Below are 17266 nucleotides of genomic sequence, written 5' to 3'. Positions count from 1 at the left end.
ATAGGTAAAAAGTCAAACTTTAAAGGTGATATAAGAATAGTAGATTACGTTACGAGTTCAAAAAAGTGGAAGTTTACTAGACGAGTATGACAAGTTTAAGTACGAGCGTAAGCGAGTACATATTTAAATGCCATACGAGCCCAGTAAAATCACTTTTCTGACGAGGAGCATATACTATTTTTTCGCATTTTAAGAATATTAAAATTTTCGCAATTTAAGCATATTAAATTAGTTCGTGAAAAAATTGAATATTACTCAAAATGGTACAGTAATGCTGCTATACTGTACGATTTTGATTACAGTAATATAGTTCATTACTGTACAAAATGCGAAAAAACATATTTTGATTGTTACAGGAAGTAAGAAAAAATAAAATTGAAAGTACCTCTCTGGTATTGGTTTAGTCCGTTTTAACACAAGGACGAGGTCCTGATTTGTAGATAGCTTCACTATTTCTGCGTTAAACGTACACTATTTTTTGCTGAAAGAGATAAATTGGTACTATCTAGAGTTAGACAAATAATGCCAGACATTTATATTAATTATAAAACATAATGGAAGGACGCTTATGTCCGTAAATACAAGGCAATAAAATATTTTCATTGTGAAGTTAAATGAGCATTTCAATACTCAGATAAAATCCTTGCAGTGCTATTTCACGATTTACCTCGTCCAGGTAATAATTAAATGTTTAATAAGTCTTCAAATGCAAGTTTTCAGATGTACTATTATCGTAACTAATGTACAACATTACCTTTGATAAACTTGGGTCATTATTGCTATATTCTTTGAAACTAGTTCATGGCAAAATTCACGTAGCTTGATGTGTCCCTATTTTCATTTGCGCGTTTCTTTTTAAACGAATTAGTTCATCACGATGGAATACAGCAATAAGAAGCTTATGACAGGTGAAAAATGTAATTAATTTTTTCACATAACAAGAACAACGTCTATTCCAGGAGATTGTCTCAGCTTGGTTCGTGTTCTTAGTTCCGATATTTTTCAACCAAAAATTATAAAATATTTGATAAAAATGATGATACTTGGTACCATAGGTGCGGTAATTTTTCAGATACATTTTTTTTTGAAAATGCCTAACATGGACGATTTCATTAAGTATGCGCCAGCTTTTGTGTCAACGATTTATGTAAGCACAATATTTTTTTGATTGTTATGTATGCTTTTATCTTCAAGCGGTCGAAAATCGCGCATTTGTGTATCTCTATAGAAACAGTTGTTTTTTTGTAACCGCACTTGAAACACTTCAAATCCTAGGAGTTGATTTTTTTTTTGTGAAGATTTTCTTGAAGATAAAATAATATATATCATTCAGAGTAGAAGGTCTTTTTGTGCTTCGCCCAGTTGCCGACCTCGCCTTCGTCTCGGTCTTCAGTCTCTGGGCTTAGCACAAAAAGACTCACTTCTACTCTTAACGAGATAATCAACAATTTTTTGTATTTATGCAGGCAATTTTAACATACGTCGAACTTTTATTAATAAGTGACTTGATTCAAAACACACCTACTAGTGTAGAGCTTTGGGCCGAAGACAGTTGTGGTAAAGAAGTATTTATGAAGATTAAAAAACATACTTTCTATATTAAAGTTTACGCTACAACTCATGCATTTATTGGTACTTTCAATGCAGTATTGTTTGTCTACCCCAGAGAACAGGACACAAACAATTTTCTTTTTTTCAAATTTTTCCACGATAATTTATACAGTTACAGACATATCCTAGGTATACCGTTAAGGCTCATCATGGCTATAGATCTCTACACAATGATAACATTAGGCCTTCATTTGGTTTACATCACGCAACATATGAAATTTCAAATTTTGTTATTGAATAACTGTCTGGAGGAAATTTCAAAAGAGTATGACGTAGAGGATAAGTACTTATTTTACAACGACAACTATCAAAAAACAATAAAACAGAGACTTCACTTTTGCATAAAGCGACACATTGAATTAGTCCAGTACGATTTCTCTTACACTTCCTTTCATATTGATTTTATTTCATAACATTTTAGATTTTATAGCTCAAGTGTTCGTAGAGTGGGTATTTTAATTGTGTTATTTTCTGTCGTGGGGTGTACTTATGGAATTGCAATAATGATTTTGGTTCTTAAGGTAAACAGAAAACAAAAAATGCAATAAATGGTAAAGGATAATTTTAGGGAACACTCTACTACAACTTTGTTCAAATATCAATGGGCTGTGTTACATTTTTTAGCACAGTTGCTGCAATATTTATTGGATGTCAAACTCTACAAGATGAGGTTTACTTCAAAATGTTTTGCCTTAAAATACTACAAAAAAATATATATTTTTAGTCAAATAAGATTTGTGAAACTATTTTGTCAGCACCATGGTATCACTGGAATCACAGTATTAGAAAGGATTTACTGATTTTTCTTCTGAATTCGAAGAAACCTATGCGTTTGCAATTTTCTGACACGTTTGTTATTGATTATAAATTAGGAATGTCTGTAAGTGGTAGGATAAGTTTTTGCTCGCATTAATGATGTCTTCATTTGTAGATTCTTAAAGGAATGTATTCTGCGATTTCGGTAATTATCAATTTAACTAAAGGAAATTAAAGAAAAAATATGTAATAAGGGTCATAAATATCTCACATATTTTTGTGTTACTTTCACATATGTAAGCAATGTTATATGAATATGAATTAAGCAAATTTCTTATACTTGTTTAATATAGTTCTCTAAAACTTGCGTTGCCATTCAGTAGTTTTCTGCAAATTGTTCCTGAACTAGACCGAACGGATTTACATTTAAACAAGCTAATCGAAGATAAACTAAAATTTATAGCACGTTAGCATCGAGATTTATGCCTGTTTCAGGCATGAATGCTTTTAGTTTACGATTATTAGAGATATTATTTCGGAAATACGCAACACCAGATTAGTAAGTAAAGAAAGTGTCGCTGCGGCAATATTCTAGACAGAATATTATCAATCATTATGTGACACTTATTACGGAGTGATAAGTAAGTGATATGACAAATTGCGTTATAACAAAAATGTCGAGTTTTGTAAGATACGGAGATAAATGTCTTTTTTTTTGTGCAACAGGCAACACTTTTTTAATCTTAAGATATTCATAGATTAATTTTCGTGTCAAAATGAGTTTTGCATAATGAATAAATAGGATATAAAAAGTGCACAAAAGTTTGTCGATTGTCAAAGTTTGTACGAACATAAGTCGGACAGGGTAAATTTTTAAACTGAAATTAAAATTCTGTCCCTCTCTGGTCGACTGAAGAAAAAGAAAAAGTATTTTCCCGTGAAATTGTGCATAAGATATAAGAGCTCAAACTTGAGCTGTGTAAGAGTAATCAATGGATTGTAACAGACGAATTTTCTGGATGGGTAGATTCGAACAAAGCTCATCGTTTCACAATGTTAAACGCCTCCTGTAAATTTGCGGTAAGGATAATTTCAATAAAGCTCACATAAAACAGCCTTGAAAGCGACTTCGAAATTATAGCGCCCCACATCACAAGGTTAAACAGAATCGATTGGTTATTTTACTTGAAAAAATGCTCCTAAATTATTGAGTAACTCACAAAAGCTTTTAAAGAGCTTGTTTTACCATAAATCAAGCGGAATGTCATAATTTCTGATTAAGATGGAAACGAGATAGAGTATCCGAGTGGAAAATAAGAAGACATTTTAAAATAACTAACTTAAAAGTTTAGTTGCTTTAGAACACGACCTGCCGAACTTCACAAATTTATGGGTGGATGTGGTTGTTTCAGTTAAGGCACTACAAATTCTTCGCGAGTTGCTTCAGCAATGTGTCTTCTCGACGTGTAATTAAATTATTACTTTCACGTAATTTGCCACACCGCCATCTTTAAGTGCCTGGTAGTTCTTCACAGGGTTGCCACGCAACTAAGTTTCCTCACGGCTCGATCAATTTACCAACTACGCCAATCCAAATAAATGTATTTCAAAAAAATTACACACTTATTTAGGTTTTTCTTTTGTTTGTGACGAACGAAATAAATTCGGAATTGACTTTCGGACATTTACGGCTTAACTTTCTCGTTGCGAATTTTTTGTTTAGTGAGAGAGCAATAGTCATTAGTTTTTATTTCTCCACTAAAACTTTTTTCCTTCTCTCGGTAATCATTTACAAAGCCATTTCCACTCTCCCTCAGTGTTTAACCCACCACGAAGAGGAAATAATCTCGGGGTATTATTCTCGGTCAGTTTGTTTAAGCTGTGGAAACTGTTGGTTAGGTCATCTGACCTTTAATGCTTCCACTTAGCAGTCGTAGTATCAATCAATTTATTTAGAAACTACCAGGAAAGGTTAACATCGAAAAAAAAAACATATGCGACTGCTTTTTGGTTGCGAAATGTGCATCAAACTCGTGTAGAAAATAAAATCGATGTAACTATACCGGCAGTTATAAAAAACCAGCTTTTACCCGCGGCTTTGCCCGCAAATTTCAGATTGTTTTAAAATTATGTTTCTACTTTCATGTATTGTTATAAACGCAGTAATTTCAATATGAAGTTTGTCTTTTTACGAAGAATAATTAAAACTTTACTGTAGACTACTTTTTTCTTCGACTATATAAACAAAAAGATCAACACTATGATCACTTACCAATTATTTAGATTCTCCTATTGTTTGATTGTCTCGTTTGATTTCAGATACCTGCCTTTTGATTTTTCCGGTATTAAACTATTTGAAGCTTGTTCTGCTTCATTTAAGACACCTTCCGGTAAAACACAATCATTCAAACACATTTTGCGAAATTGCTACTTTTATAAACAACCAAATGTAACTATGACACCTGAACATATCATGCAAACGCGATTCCCAACTCGAAAAAAATTTTTTTTTGCTTAACAGGCTTAAAAATGATAATAGGGGTTGCTTTTTGTGGGTGTCAAGCGGCGAAGGTGACGATATACTCTGAAATAGGGGTGAAGCGGCGAAGGTGAGGGTATTTCCAACTCGAAAAAACTGTCTTTTTTTCTTAACAGGGTTGACAATGGTAGTAGGGGTTGGTTTTTGTAAAATTAAAGTAGACAGTAATTTTCTTCTTGTTTTGAAGATCAAGTGTACAAAATTTCATCAAGATCGGAGTAAAACTGTAGATTTGTATACAAAATATACAAACAAACAGACATTCAGTTTTATATATATAGATTAAACTAGATAAGTGCAACTGCATCAACTTCCTTGAAATCATTGAATTAGAAGAGATAAAAGAACTGACCGCCTGAGTTGAGCAAACTGTCTTATTCGTAATTTATGTTCCCAGACATTACTAGTTATTTAAAATTGGAAAAACAATTTTGTAAACACTACCGCCGTTATATTTTTATTATTCCAATGAAATATACGAGCTGTATGTCGTATCAATCAAATTTATCACTTTATTTTACATCTCCTGCAAATTTGTGTCCTACAGGATATTTCGTCCATGCTGGAACACGATATCCTTGACCTTGCCGGTCGTTTCTTACTATGACACCGATGAAAGATGATAGTGTTGTGCAGGTGTCAAACAGAGACATTCAAGTGTTTCATAACGAACATCATGTGATATGTGATCCATAAAGTTTGACAGATATAATGAGTAATGCAGTGACATTAATTGTTCAGTTAATCTTAAAATTTGACAAGAAAAATGAAAATGATAGATTGGAGTATAATCAAGATGCTGTGTAGTTAACAGAATAATAGAAATAATTTTTCCTAAAAAATGATATTTGTTAATGTGACTGATTAGATAAGATATGTCAAGAGAACGATTACAATGTGCGTTTGAATAGTCACCGCTTGAATTTGGTTTCCGTCCGGCAAATGTCATATTCCCAGATGAGAAACAGCCTCACTCATCATTAATTCTAACGAGCATTGTAACCAAAAACCCTCTCCTTTCAATATAAATTAGAGCCTGAAACTAGAAAGTACCCTTTTGAAACATGGCTAGGATGCGCTTCATTGTCCCTTTTCTAAACAATTCCGTAAATGTTCAACGATTCACGAAATATGAATACAACACTGAAAGGACGGATTATCTTCATATCCTGAAGGAGTTCAAGTAGTGTCTTTACAAACACGAACTAGAGCTTTATTAGTTATGAGTCTTCAGTCTCGTACAAGAAACAAACCAACATAAATTTGGCAGATTACGTTTTGAAAAAAAGTCCAAATTGTACAGTTCACACGATCGTAGTTCACATTATGTGCAGTTAATGACGCAGGCCTTAATCTAATGGTCTCATGATTTATCATTTAAAGGCGATGGGGTGTTTAATATCGCAGGGTGGTTTCGTTTGCAATCCCCTAGCGAGAAATAGCATCGGACGGGAGAGATAAATTGCAACCTAATTAGCACCACATAATGATCGTGTCGAGCTTTTTTAAGAGGGTTCAGAGAAGGAAAAAATTTCAATTACGGAATCCCCTGTAGGAAGCGCTTTGGCGTGTTTCCCGCCTAGCTTTGATCTTGATGCAATTGTAATTACCTAGTATCGGGTTTGCTATTTTTCACTTTTTTTCCCTGCGAGTTTCAACAGAGTAAACATTTGAAATGGAATGTATTAGCGTAAACCAGTCAAAGCGAGACAGGTTTTATGGATTTTATTAATTCGAAATCGTTTTTTAAGCATCTATTTTGTGCAGTATTGCTCTGGCAAATGAAAATAATCGAAAGGTTTTTTTTTATTCGTTTGTTGAACAGAGTTGTTTAATATGTGAAAATAATCTGATACTACTAAATTACGTAAAATGTGGTAATCAATAAGAATAATACAAGGTCATTATAAAATATTGTCCCATCGTAGTAGGCGTTGCTGGCGCAAGCCTCATAACATGAGTGAGACTACTATCGCGGATAGGTGGCGATACTGGCGGTAGTGGAAATCTGTCTACTAGTTTGTCTAACGTTGCGAGGCAGCCGGCACATCCAAAACTATTTTGCAAGAAATTCATAAGGGTGTGTTAATGATTAAATTACCTATTTATTTGATAAATCTTAATGTACTTTTCATTTTAATCACTGCTAAGGCACTGTCCTTGAAAAAAGTTGCCTCGTTCCTCTGTCACTTTTTCAATCTTCTTATTTTCGGTTAAATTTGAATCTCGCACGTTCCCTCGAGAGCATAGAAAGAATTCAAATCACATTGGAGCCATTCTCATTACAATATTTCCGAGCAAAGTATTTTCCTTCAAAACGTCTTTGTCATATCCCGAAGACATTTGGCAGTTTTCGTTTCGTTCGTTTCCAAATTACCCAGATCCAGGTGTATTTTTCTGTTGATGTAATAAAGAAGTGATAAAATAGAAATGACGACTGAAATCGTCCAAATTAAATCTAGTATTTTATTTTCATTTCATGCGTGAATCCTTTAACTGGCGAGATAATTCTAGGCGACGAGCAAGGCGCGTCTTTTGCTGTTCCTTATCGTAAATAGATGTGAAAGTGTTGTCGTCGTAGCTTTTAATTAAAGCTCGCGCAAGGTGTTGTTTATAAGCTAAGAGCTTGCCGCCAGGTTGCACCAACAAGTTTTATGAGATACTAGGACGGTAGTTATGGCAACGGTAACAGATTAAACGATTTATGAAGATGATCCACTCGAATTACTTTACCATTAGGAAGCAAGGAGCTGGAGGCGCGTTAAATCCGTCGTGCAATTTACGCTGCAATATTATTTTTAAGACACAGTCAAATGACAACCTTAAACGTGATTTTATAACACTTTATAAAATAAGTGGACTGCCTCTCGGCACTGTATTAAATGATGAGGGTGCGTTTTAAGAATTGGCACATCTCAGTGGTGAAATGAAGCGAGGAAGGTAATGGAAAAATGGAAAGCCTCAATTTTCTTCCCCTAGTGGAGACATTTTTATTGTTGTGCTGTGGGCATTCAAACAAACTCCAATAAACCGCGTTCTAGCCAATCAAACTTCTTTTAAAGTTCTCTATCGAAATCACCACTTATAAAAGAATTTTCTAATTTGAAGTTTAAGTGTCGAAGGTATCGGAACGCCTTTTCGGTTTAAATTTTGCACTGAGGAGAATTTATAGAGGTCATCGTCGGTTTTATTTATACAGTTTTTGTATCGCAATTCAAAAGCTCCGTATAAATCACCGTTGTTGAGACAGACACTAAAATCCGAATGAATTATTTATTAGAGCAACACAAAAGCTGATAAAGGTATACGCGTCAAATACAGCTAATGCATCGATTAATCACGCCATAAAATTATCATGCAGATGGGATTGATTTTGTGGGTCTTATGTGGCCATTGTTCGACACAACTGGCTTAAAATCAAGCTAATATTTCATATTCGTACACTACCAAGTTATCCAGGGCTAATTTAATAATAAAAATATCACAACGTCCTAGCCCCCAGAAGACATAAGGTCATAATTATAAATCATTTAATTTATCAAACGTTTAGTCCAAAAACACGTGTCTCAACTTGTATTGATATAAAAAATGCACATGTATTGATTTATTTATTTACGCAGTTTTTCAATTAACTTTCATTTTTGCAACATTATTAATAATAAAAATAATTTTGTATTTCATCACTGTATCACTATCAAGGAATTAACTGAGTCAGCTGAGTTTTTACTGCCAAGGAATTAAAAGTGCCACATTACAGTACAGTACAATTTTGGAGAAAAAATAGTAAAACAAACAAATGACGGTATGCAAATGTGGCAGAAACAAATGTCAAATGTACCATTAGACAAAAAAAAGTTCGTTGTATGAAACTGTTTTAAAACGTAATACATATAATATTGTGACATTATCTATCAGTTTTTTTTTTTTACTTAGATATCCCATTTTTTTAAACGACAAAAATAATTGGTTGCTTCATTTTTGATATTTCTATCTATAATATCTCTAGTGCAATATCACTGTAATTCAAATTTTTTTAAATGTATTCAGTTTGTTTATATAAAAGAGAACATTCAGCTATAATGCCAGTATAGATGAGACCAGCACGCATCAAAATGTTCAGAAAACTTGTAGTTGTTGTGCTTGTTGCCTTCTTGGCCTCTGATGTAAGTAGCGATACACTTTTTTCTTACCTCTTTTGCATATTATATTTTTTATGACAGGTGAGCACTGCAAAAATTACACGAAGCAAAGGTATTAGTCCTTTTACCTTGTACGACCAAGCTTTAGAAAAGCTCATGGAGCTTAGGCAGATTGTGAATAGTGCTATCCTAGTAGCTCACAGTGAAATTAGTAGTTCTAGAAGCGCCCATGATAATTATGCTGACAGTGTCAAAGATAAAGGTGAAAGTGAACTTAACGATGCAGCACAAACAATTGACGGCCAAATAACGGATATTAAGAATTTAGTTGGCGATATAAAGATCGACGTATGTCTTGACTATAACGTACCAGCACTTGATAACTTGTTAACAAATCAAATCAGTGAACTTAAATCGTGTATTACTGATATAAATAACCGACTAAGCAGTGAAATAAGTGATGTTTTGCTGAATGTGGATTCTACAATAAATAAGGTTGATGATCTTGAAACTCAATTAAGCTTTTGCACTAGTGGCAGTATTATTTGCATATCTCCAATAGTCAGAGATATCGATGTGGCTAAGACCGAATTACCTGAAAATATCAATGTCGAAGTGCACAAAGCTAACGAAAATATTGATGTTTTAACTACTGAAGTTGATGGGTGTTCCACCTCCAGTGTAGCCACGTATAACACCGAATCAGGAATACTTCTAGAGAGGATTGAAAAATGTGTCAATGATATTTTATAAACAAAAAATGTAGTTTACCTTATAATGTGTATTTAGTATGTGGTCTTTATTAAAACTTAGGAAAGCATACAAAATGTGGTCATCTTAATAAATACACAAAATGTTCTCCCTCTACCTTTTGATAATTAAACAGTCTATAAATCTGTTTCAAAATCAAAAATCCACCACCTGTTGAATTATGTTGGTAGAAAAAAAGAAATCCCTAGAATACGTTTCCTTTTTTGGGTTGGCCCTACCTCCCGCCATAATTTGACATTGAACGGTTGAGTTTATTTACGTAACACAAAATAATTATTATGTACAAAAATGTGGTAGCTACCATATCATACCTTTTGAGTGAAATAATAAAATGAGAATAAAAAACGGGATGAACTACGACCACAACGACTGTCCAACAGTTTTCTTTCATAACCCCACTTTTTTCTGACACTTGCAGACACACTAAAAACAAAAGTTGGCGACGTTGTCGGTTGTATTTTCGAGATAGAATGCAGTGTTGGTGGATTTTTGATTTTGAAACAGATTATATATTTTACGCACATTGTCCAGTATGTCTGAGGTGATGATCGAAGGCATTCAACGCTTCTGTTAATTCAAATTGGGTGATCCAAACTTGTGATTTTAATATGTATCTCAATAAGAGAAAAATTTGGGTGATCGAGGCGACGAACAATCAATTTCTATCCTTGCAAATGCGAAATGATGATTATGAATTCGTACAAATTCTGACAAATTCAGTTCATCTATACCGGTCGATCCAGATCAACTGGGTCCATCTATGTATACCCACCCATAAGGAGATCGAAAGATCAAAACAATAAACTTCTTCTGCACGAAAAACGCATCGTAGACTATGCCTACTGGGTATACCATCGCGCTCCATTGCGCTACCTCCATGGTGATCCGGAAAACAGTCAAAAGTGCAAAAACATTTTAAATGCTCAATTTTACGTGTTGTAACTAAAAAACTATTGATCTGAAAGATGTAAACAACAAAAAATAAAGAGAATCGCGTGCTCTACAGAAATTTTGAAAGCGTTTATAAAACACTTCACTTGTTGTTTTGTTGTTTTCTTGTTTTTTGTTGTTTGAATCATTTTTATATCATTTTTTAAAATAATTGTTGCTACATTTCTGATGTTTACCTATAATATCTCTGGCGCAATATCCACCTTCGTGTAATTCCAAAATTTTGTATTCAGTTTGTTTATATAAAAGAGAACATTCAGCTATAATGCCAGTATAGATGAGACCAGCTTGCAGAAAAATGTTCAGAAAACTTGTAGTTGTTGTGGTTGTTGCCTTCTTGGCCTCTGATGTAAGTAACGATAAACTTTCTTACCTCTTTTCATTTTATATTTTTTATGATAGGTCAGTACCGTAGAAATTGCAAAAATTATAGGACGAAGAAGTATTAGTCCTTTTACCTTGTACGACCAAGCCTTAGAAAAACTCGCGGAGCTTAGGCAGATTGTGACTAGTGCTATTCTAGTGGCTCATAATGAAATTAGTAGTTCTAGAACCGCCCATGATAATTATGCTAACAGTGTCAAAGATAAAGGTGCAAGTGAACTTAACGATGCAGCACAAAAAATTGACGGCCAAATAACAGATATTAAGAATTTAGTTGGCGATGTCGACATCGACGTATGTCTTGTTTATAACATACCAGCACTTGATGAGTTGTTAACAAATCAAACCAGTGAACTAAAATCGTGTATGACTGATATAAATAACCGACTAAACAGTCAAATAAGTGATGTTTTGCTGAATGTGGATTCTACAATAAAGAAGGTTGATAATCTTCAAAATCAGTTAGAGCTTTGCACTAGTGGAAGTATTATTTGTGTATCTCCAGTAGTCAGAGATATCGATGTGGCTAAAACCGAATTACCTCAAACTATCAACGTCAAAGTGCATGGTGCTAATGAAAATATTGATGTTTTAACTACTGAAGTTGATGGGTGTTCCACCTCCAGTGTAGCCACGTACAACACCGAATCAGGAAAACTTCTAGAGAGGATTGAAACATGTGTAAATGGTATTATTGCATAAATTAACCAAAATGTTATTTATCTGGATTACTCATTTATTAATGCAACTAAATCAAGAATTATAATAACACATGAAAAATAACAATGTAAACAAAAACAAAATTTTAAAGGAAAGTATTTATATTTATCTTATAATATGTATCTAGGATGTGGTGTTTATTAAAACTTAGAAAATCATACAAAATGTGGTAATCTTAATAAAAATACAAAATGTTCTCCTCTACCTTCTGATTAAACAGTCTATTTTTTACGTACATTGTCCAGTATTTCTGGGTTAATGGTCGGATGCATTCGACGCTTCTGTTACGTCAAATTGGGTGATGCAAACTTTTGATTTTAATATCACTATAAGAAAAAAAATGGGTGATCGAGGCGACGAACAATCAATTTTTATTTTTGCAAATGCGAGATGTTGATTATTAATTCTTACTTTGACAAATTTAGTTCATCTATCTATACCGATCGATCCAGATCAACTGGGTCTATCTATGTATACCCATAAGGAGATCGAAAGATCAAAACAATAAACTTCTGCACGAAAAATGCATCGTAGACTATGCCTACTGGGTATACCATCGCGCTCCATTGCTCTACCTCCTCCATGGTGGTCCGGAAAACAGCCAAAAGTACAAAAACATTTTAAATGCTCAATTTTATATTTTATAAAACACTTCACTTGTTTTGTTGTTTTAATAGCTATTTGAATCATTTTTATATCATTTTTTAAAATAATTGTTGCTTCATTTCTGATGTTTATCTATAATATCTCTGGCGCAATATCACCTTCGTGTAATTCCAAAATTTTGTATTCAGTTTGTTTATATAAAAGAGAACATTCAGCTATAATGCCAGTATAGACGAGACCAGCACGCATCAAAATGTTCAGAAAACTTGTAGTTGTTGTACTTGTTGCCTTCTTGGCCTCTGATGTAAGTAACGATAAACTTTCTTACCTCTTTTTCATTTTATATTTTTTATGATAGGTGAGTACCGTAGAAATTGCAAAAATTAGACGACGAAAAAGTATTAGTCCTTTTACCTTGTACGACCAAGCTTTAGAAAAGCTCGCTGAGCTTAGGCAGATTGTGAATACTGCTATCCTATTAGCTCATAGTGAAATCAGTAGTTCTACAACCGCTCATGATAATTATGCTGACGGTGTCAAAGATAAAGGTGAAAGTGAACTTAACGATGCAGCACAAACAATTGACGGCCGCATAACCGATATTAAAAATTTAGTTGGCGATGTCAACATCGACGTATGTCTTCAGGACGATGTACCAGCACTTGATCAGTTGTTAGCAAGTCAAATCAGTGAACTAAAATCGTGTATTACTGATATAAACAACCGAGTAAATAATGACATGAGTGAGGTTTTGCTGAATGTGGATTCTACAATAAATAAGGTTGATGATCTTCAAAGTCAGTTAGAGCTTTGCACTAGTGGAAGTATTATTTGTATATCTCCAGTAGTCAGAGATATCGATGTGGCTAAAACCGAATTACCTGAAACTATCAACGTCGAAGTGCATGATGCTAATGAAAATATTGATGTTTTAACTGTTGAACTTGATGGGTGTTCCACCTCCAGTGTAGCCACGTACAACACCGAATCAGGAACACTTTTAGAGAGGATTGAAACATGTGTAAATGCTATTCTTGGATAAATTAACCAAAATGTTGTATTTAGTATGTGGTCTTTATTAAAACTTAGAAAAGCATACAAAAGGTGGTAATCTTAATAAATATACAAAATGTTCTCCTCTACCTTCTGATAATTAAACAGTCTATTTTTTACGCACATTGTCCAGTGTAGGGTCATTATAAATGATTGTACCATCGCAGTAGGCGTTGGTGACGTAGTTGAATGTGCCGCAAGCCTCATAACATGAGTGAGACTACTATTATCGATAGGTGGCGTTACCGGCGGTAGTGGAAGTAGTGGAAATCTGTCTACTAGTTTGTCTAACGTTGCGAGGCGGGCGGCACATCCACAATTTGTGTGGGTTTTCAACGCCAACTGCAATGGGACAATCATTTATAATGACCCTGTACATATCTCTACAGTGTCATTGTAAATGATTGTCCCATCGCAGTTGGCGTTATCATTTATAATGACCCTGTACATATCTCTACAGGGTCATTATAAATGATTGTTTCATCGCAGTTGGCGTTGAAAACCCACGCAAATTTTGGATGTGCCGCCTGCTTCGCTACTTTAGACAAAGTAGTAGACAGATTTCCACTACCGCCAGTAGCGCCAACTATCGGCGATGCTAGTCTTACTCACGTTATCAAGCTTGCGGCTCATTCAGTTTAGCCACCAACGCTCGCCAACGCCTACTACGATGGTATACTTCGTCCAGCGAGAGATTGGGAGATTTTAAATTATATTAAATTAACCCCACACTACAAAATGCACTAGAATACATTAATTAGAGCATAATTTCAAGGCAAAAATGTTACTGCTTGAAGGATATATTTCAAATTTTACGTGCGCTAGGTATTACTTTCTCTACGTAGAATTTAGTGATTTTTATGTCAACCAATCTCTCGCTGGACAAACTTTACAATCATTTATAATGACCCTGTATAAGAAAAAAAATTGGGTGAGCGAGCCGACGAACTGACCATTCGTTTAGGTCACATCTACCAATCCTGTTCGGATATGTTTGGTCCAGGTAATCTCAGGCAGGTCTAAAATAATGCGGGGGAACTCCATCCTCAAATATGTTTTAGATTAATACATATTCATTTAGAGAAAACTTATCTGTTCGAGTTAGGCCCGGTTTTTGGAAACATTTTATTTGGCCAGTTAGCTAACTCTCCGATAAATACAAAAATCATGTAATGTGATTGGTCACTTTCTAGCGTTTCTATAGCAACGGTTGATTTAACCGGTCGTTAAGTTATCGGACCGTTCTAGAAACCGCGCCTTACAGAAGTAACTATTTGAGTAGGACAAAAATAACAAATACTAATTTTAGGTTCAAACAGGTTCTCTTTAACTCTTCATGGGGCCTATTAAATATACCTAATGTCACATTAAATTTGAACTAAGCATCTGGAAGTCATAAAGCATTACTTTCTAGTTCTAGTTTTAGGTAGTTGAACAGGTGTAAGATTGCAAAGACATTTTTGCACACATCTAATAATTTCTATATACATTTATGCAGATCAATAACTCGCTAGAACTATCTCTTTATCAAAGTGCTTCGATTGTTAGATACAATCGCTTTGTTAAACAAAAAAAAACATATTTTATCAGTATCAGTATCAGTATACAACGTTTTCCTTATTATTAAAAATCAGTGCTTACTCACATGTTATGATGTTGAAACAACTAGTAGTGTTGTGTTTCTTTTCGCTGCTGATTCCTCAGGTACGCAAATCTGTACACATGTCAAATAAATCTACATTTTTGCGTTTATAGAACAACTGTTTGGCTAGAAAAAATGTGAAAATAAAACCTGCAAATGTAAGACCTTATGACATGCTAGACGATGCACAGGCTCTTATCGACGATCTGAACCAACTCGTTTTGGGTAAAATATTTGCAGCTCACGATAATTTGGATGATCTAAACATGGAAATTGTCTCATACAGTATCAATGTCCGACTCAACGCGGAAATAGATATCAATCAAGAATATCTAACAGTAGAAGAAGAACTGTCAAACGTAAAGGAATTGGGTGAGTCCACTGGAAAGGATATTTCTTCTTGTCTGGACGGTACCGAAGATCAAATTAATCAACTACCTGATGGCTATGTACAACAAATCAACCAATGCGTTTCGGATTTACAAGAAGAATTTAAAGATTATTTGAGTGATCGTCGTTATAAAACGGATGTTGTCATCAATACGGTCCAGCAACTCAGTTTTAAACTGGGCCAGTGTTCATCTGATGACATAGACTGCATTATGAATATAATCGACTCTATTGAAGGTTATGAAGAGAATTTACCACTGCTAATAGCAGTTGAAGTTACTAAAGCAGAGGAAAATAAAGAAATTGTGAAAGCTAAGATTCAGCAGTGTTCAGATACAGGTCTGACCGGTTTTGTACAAGACGTAACTTCTCTGCTTGGGGAGATCACTGATTGTGTTAACTCAATTGTTTCTTAAAGTTGCTTTGTCACTAATGTCGTATCTGATAAAAATAAAATTCTAAGTGAGTTTATTTTGCTGGTTTCATTTCAGAATTACAGATTACAACAATAGATAGATTCTAAATTACATATTGTTGACACATGTGGCAATATCATTTAGAATTAAGGAACCTTCTGTGACAAACTGTGCAGCTTTTTGATCGGTACACTGTCCAATAGATACTTTCAAATCGTCATACAGATCTGCCGCTCTTTCCACTTCCACTCCTATTTTTTGAGGTATCTCAATCATTGCCAGCTCGATTTTGGTCACAATGGGTGAAATACACAAGAAGTCGCCGCGACAAGAATCAATTTGGAAGTAAAACACGCGTGCGTCATTCATTGTGGTATCTATTCTGTATCTGGCATCATTTAAAATTATCGTCAATTCTTGATTAGCAAAAGCAAGGCAGTCGCGTAAACTGGCGATAATATTATCTGGTAACTGATTTAAAAGTGGTTCGTTAGTTTCCAGGCAGATGTTAATATCCTGGCCGGCCGCTTGCGCCAAGTCTTTAATGGTCGTCAGTTGTCCATCGAGTGTTTCATATTCTTGTTGAATAGACAAATTTGCTTCAGTTATTGAGGCATCACGAAAAGAGTACACCTCTCTCACTAAATTATCAAGTGAGCGAAAAGACGAAGAGATAGCACTCCGCACTGTTGTTTCAAGTGCCTCTACTTGATCTCTCACTTCATCCTCTAAATCGTAAGGAGCGACTTTCGACTGGGTGTTTTCAAAAACACCAGCATTGGTCTAAAATTAGAATGAGTGAGTTGATATTTTTTAAAGTGGAAAAACTTACCACTCCAAAAAGGAGAATGCCGCAAAGAATTACGAACATACTGGTTGTTAAACACAAACTAAATTTTATGACCAAAGCTTGTTGACTAAATTGCTTTTTGAAGGTAATCATCGCATCCCAGGATTAAAATTATTCTGATAAAAAGAAATAAAACTAACGACATATGTAAGAACGTGTACACCTCACTCTGTCTTGCACATTTATTTTTGTCAGTTTTGTCAAAATGATTGGTTTATGACAGAGAGGGCCAACAGATCGATCGCAATTCATCTCAATTTTGTTTGTCCAGCAGGAAAATCGGATTAAACTGACTTATGCTTATTGTTTTGCAGTTTCATAACCAAGCGAGAGGGTGCAAAATGGTTATGATTTGACAAGTTGTCCACCAATGGCTATATAATTTTTTATTTGTATTTTTACAACAGCAATATATCATCTAGGCAATAATATATGAAT

General features: G+C 34.4%; 5 protein-coding genes across 12 annotated transcripts in view; 4 read left to right on the top strand and 1 right to left on the bottom strand.

The window, feature by feature from the left end:
* LOC138135799 (Kv channel-interacting protein 4) overlaps positions 1-17266 on the top strand; it is a 200175-nt gene that overhangs the window by 70394 nt on the left and 112515 nt on the right. The gene's annotated exons all lie outside the window — the stretch shown is intronic.
* Positions 8937-9872, top strand: LOC138136102 (uncharacterized). Its single transcript, XM_069055197.1, has 2 exons — positions 8937-9069; positions 9127-9872. The coding sequence occupies exons 1-2, from the start codon at positions 8998-9000 to the stop codon at positions 9796-9798; spliced, it is 744 nt and encodes a 247-aa protein (XP_068911298.1). The 5' UTR covers positions 8937-8997; the 3' UTR covers positions 9799-9872.
* On the top strand, positions 10969-13635 carry LOC138136100 (uncharacterized). Of its 3 annotated transcripts, none has more exons than XM_069055192.1 (2): positions 10969-11116; positions 11170-12084. In XM_069055192.1, the coding sequence occupies exons 1-2, from the start codon at positions 11045-11047 to the stop codon at positions 11851-11853; spliced, it is 756 nt and encodes a 251-aa protein (XP_068911293.1). In that variant the 5' UTR covers positions 10969-11044; the 3' UTR covers positions 11854-12084. The 3 variants fall into 3 exon arrangements, with proteins under 3 accessions (XP_068911293.1, XP_068911294.1, XP_068911296.1); XM_069055193.1 differs by lacking the exon at positions 11170-12084 and adding an exon at positions 12836-13635 and having other exon boundaries at positions 11013-11116; XM_069055195.1 differs by lacking the exons at positions 10969-11116; positions 11170-12084 and adding exons at positions 12631-12781; positions 12836-13635.
* Positions 15087-16033, top strand: LOC138136101 (uncharacterized). Its single transcript, XM_069055196.1, has 2 exons — positions 15087-15234; positions 15286-16033. The coding sequence occupies exons 1-2, from the start codon at positions 15181-15183 to the stop codon at positions 15976-15978; spliced, it is 747 nt and encodes a 248-aa protein (XP_068911297.1). The 5' UTR covers positions 15087-15180; the 3' UTR covers positions 15979-16033.
* On the bottom strand, positions 16014-16958 carry LOC138136099 (uncharacterized). Its single transcript, XM_069055191.1, has 2 exons — positions 16811-16958; positions 16014-16761 (listed from the first exon to the last, which is right to left on the bottom strand). Exons 1-2 carry the CDS (start codon positions 16919-16921, stop codon positions 16087-16089), a joined length of 786 nt encoding a protein of 261 aa, XP_068911292.1. The 5' UTR covers positions 16922-16958; the 3' UTR covers positions 16014-16086.

The sequence above is a fragment of the Tenebrio molitor genome, chromosome 7 (genome assembly GCF_963966145.1).
Source record: "Tenebrio molitor chromosome 7, icTenMoli1.1, whole genome shotgun sequence".
Lineage (NCBI taxonomy): Eukaryota > Metazoa > Arthropoda > Insecta > Coleoptera > Tenebrionidae > Tenebrio > Tenebrio molitor.
The sequence above is the reverse complement of the archived record's forward strand: the minus strand, read 5'-3'. Positions and strand labels throughout refer to the sequence as shown.

Excerpts from the sequence above, each read along its gene's own strand:
- LOC138136102 (XM_069055197.1), top strand. The coding sequence starts at position 8,998 with ATGAGACCAGCACGCATCAAAATGTTCAGAAAACTTGTAGTTGTTGTG. Across the intron at positions 9,070-9,126 it reads TTGCCTTCTTGGCCTCTGAT|GTGAGCACTGCAAAAATTAC; the intron begins GTAAGTAGCGAT and ends TTTTTATGACAG.
- LOC138136100 (XM_069055193.1), top strand. The coding sequence starts at position 11,045 with ATGAGACCAGCTTGCAGAAAAATGTTCAGAAAACTTGTAGTTGTTGTG. Across the intron at positions 11,117-12,835 it reads TTGCCTTCTTGGCCTCTGAT|GTGAGTACCGTAGAAATTGC; the intron begins GTAAGTAACGAT and ends TTTTTATGATAG.
- LOC138136101 (XM_069055196.1), top strand. The coding sequence starts at position 15,181 with ATGATGTTGAAACAACTAGTAGTGTTGTGTTTCTTTTCGCTGCTGATT. Across the intron at positions 15,235-15,285 it reads TTTCGCTGCTGATTCCTCAG|AACAACTGTTTGGCTAGAAA; the intron begins GTACGCAAATCT and ends TTGCGTTTATAG.
- LOC138136099 (XM_069055191.1), bottom strand. The coding sequence starts at position 16,921 with ATGATTACCTTCAAAAAGCAATTTAGTCAACAAGCTTTGGTCATAAAA. Across the intron at positions 16,762-16,810 it reads GCATTCTCCTTTTTGGAGTG|ACCAATGCTGGTGTTTTTGA; the intron begins GTAAGTTTTTCC and ends TTCTAATTTTAG.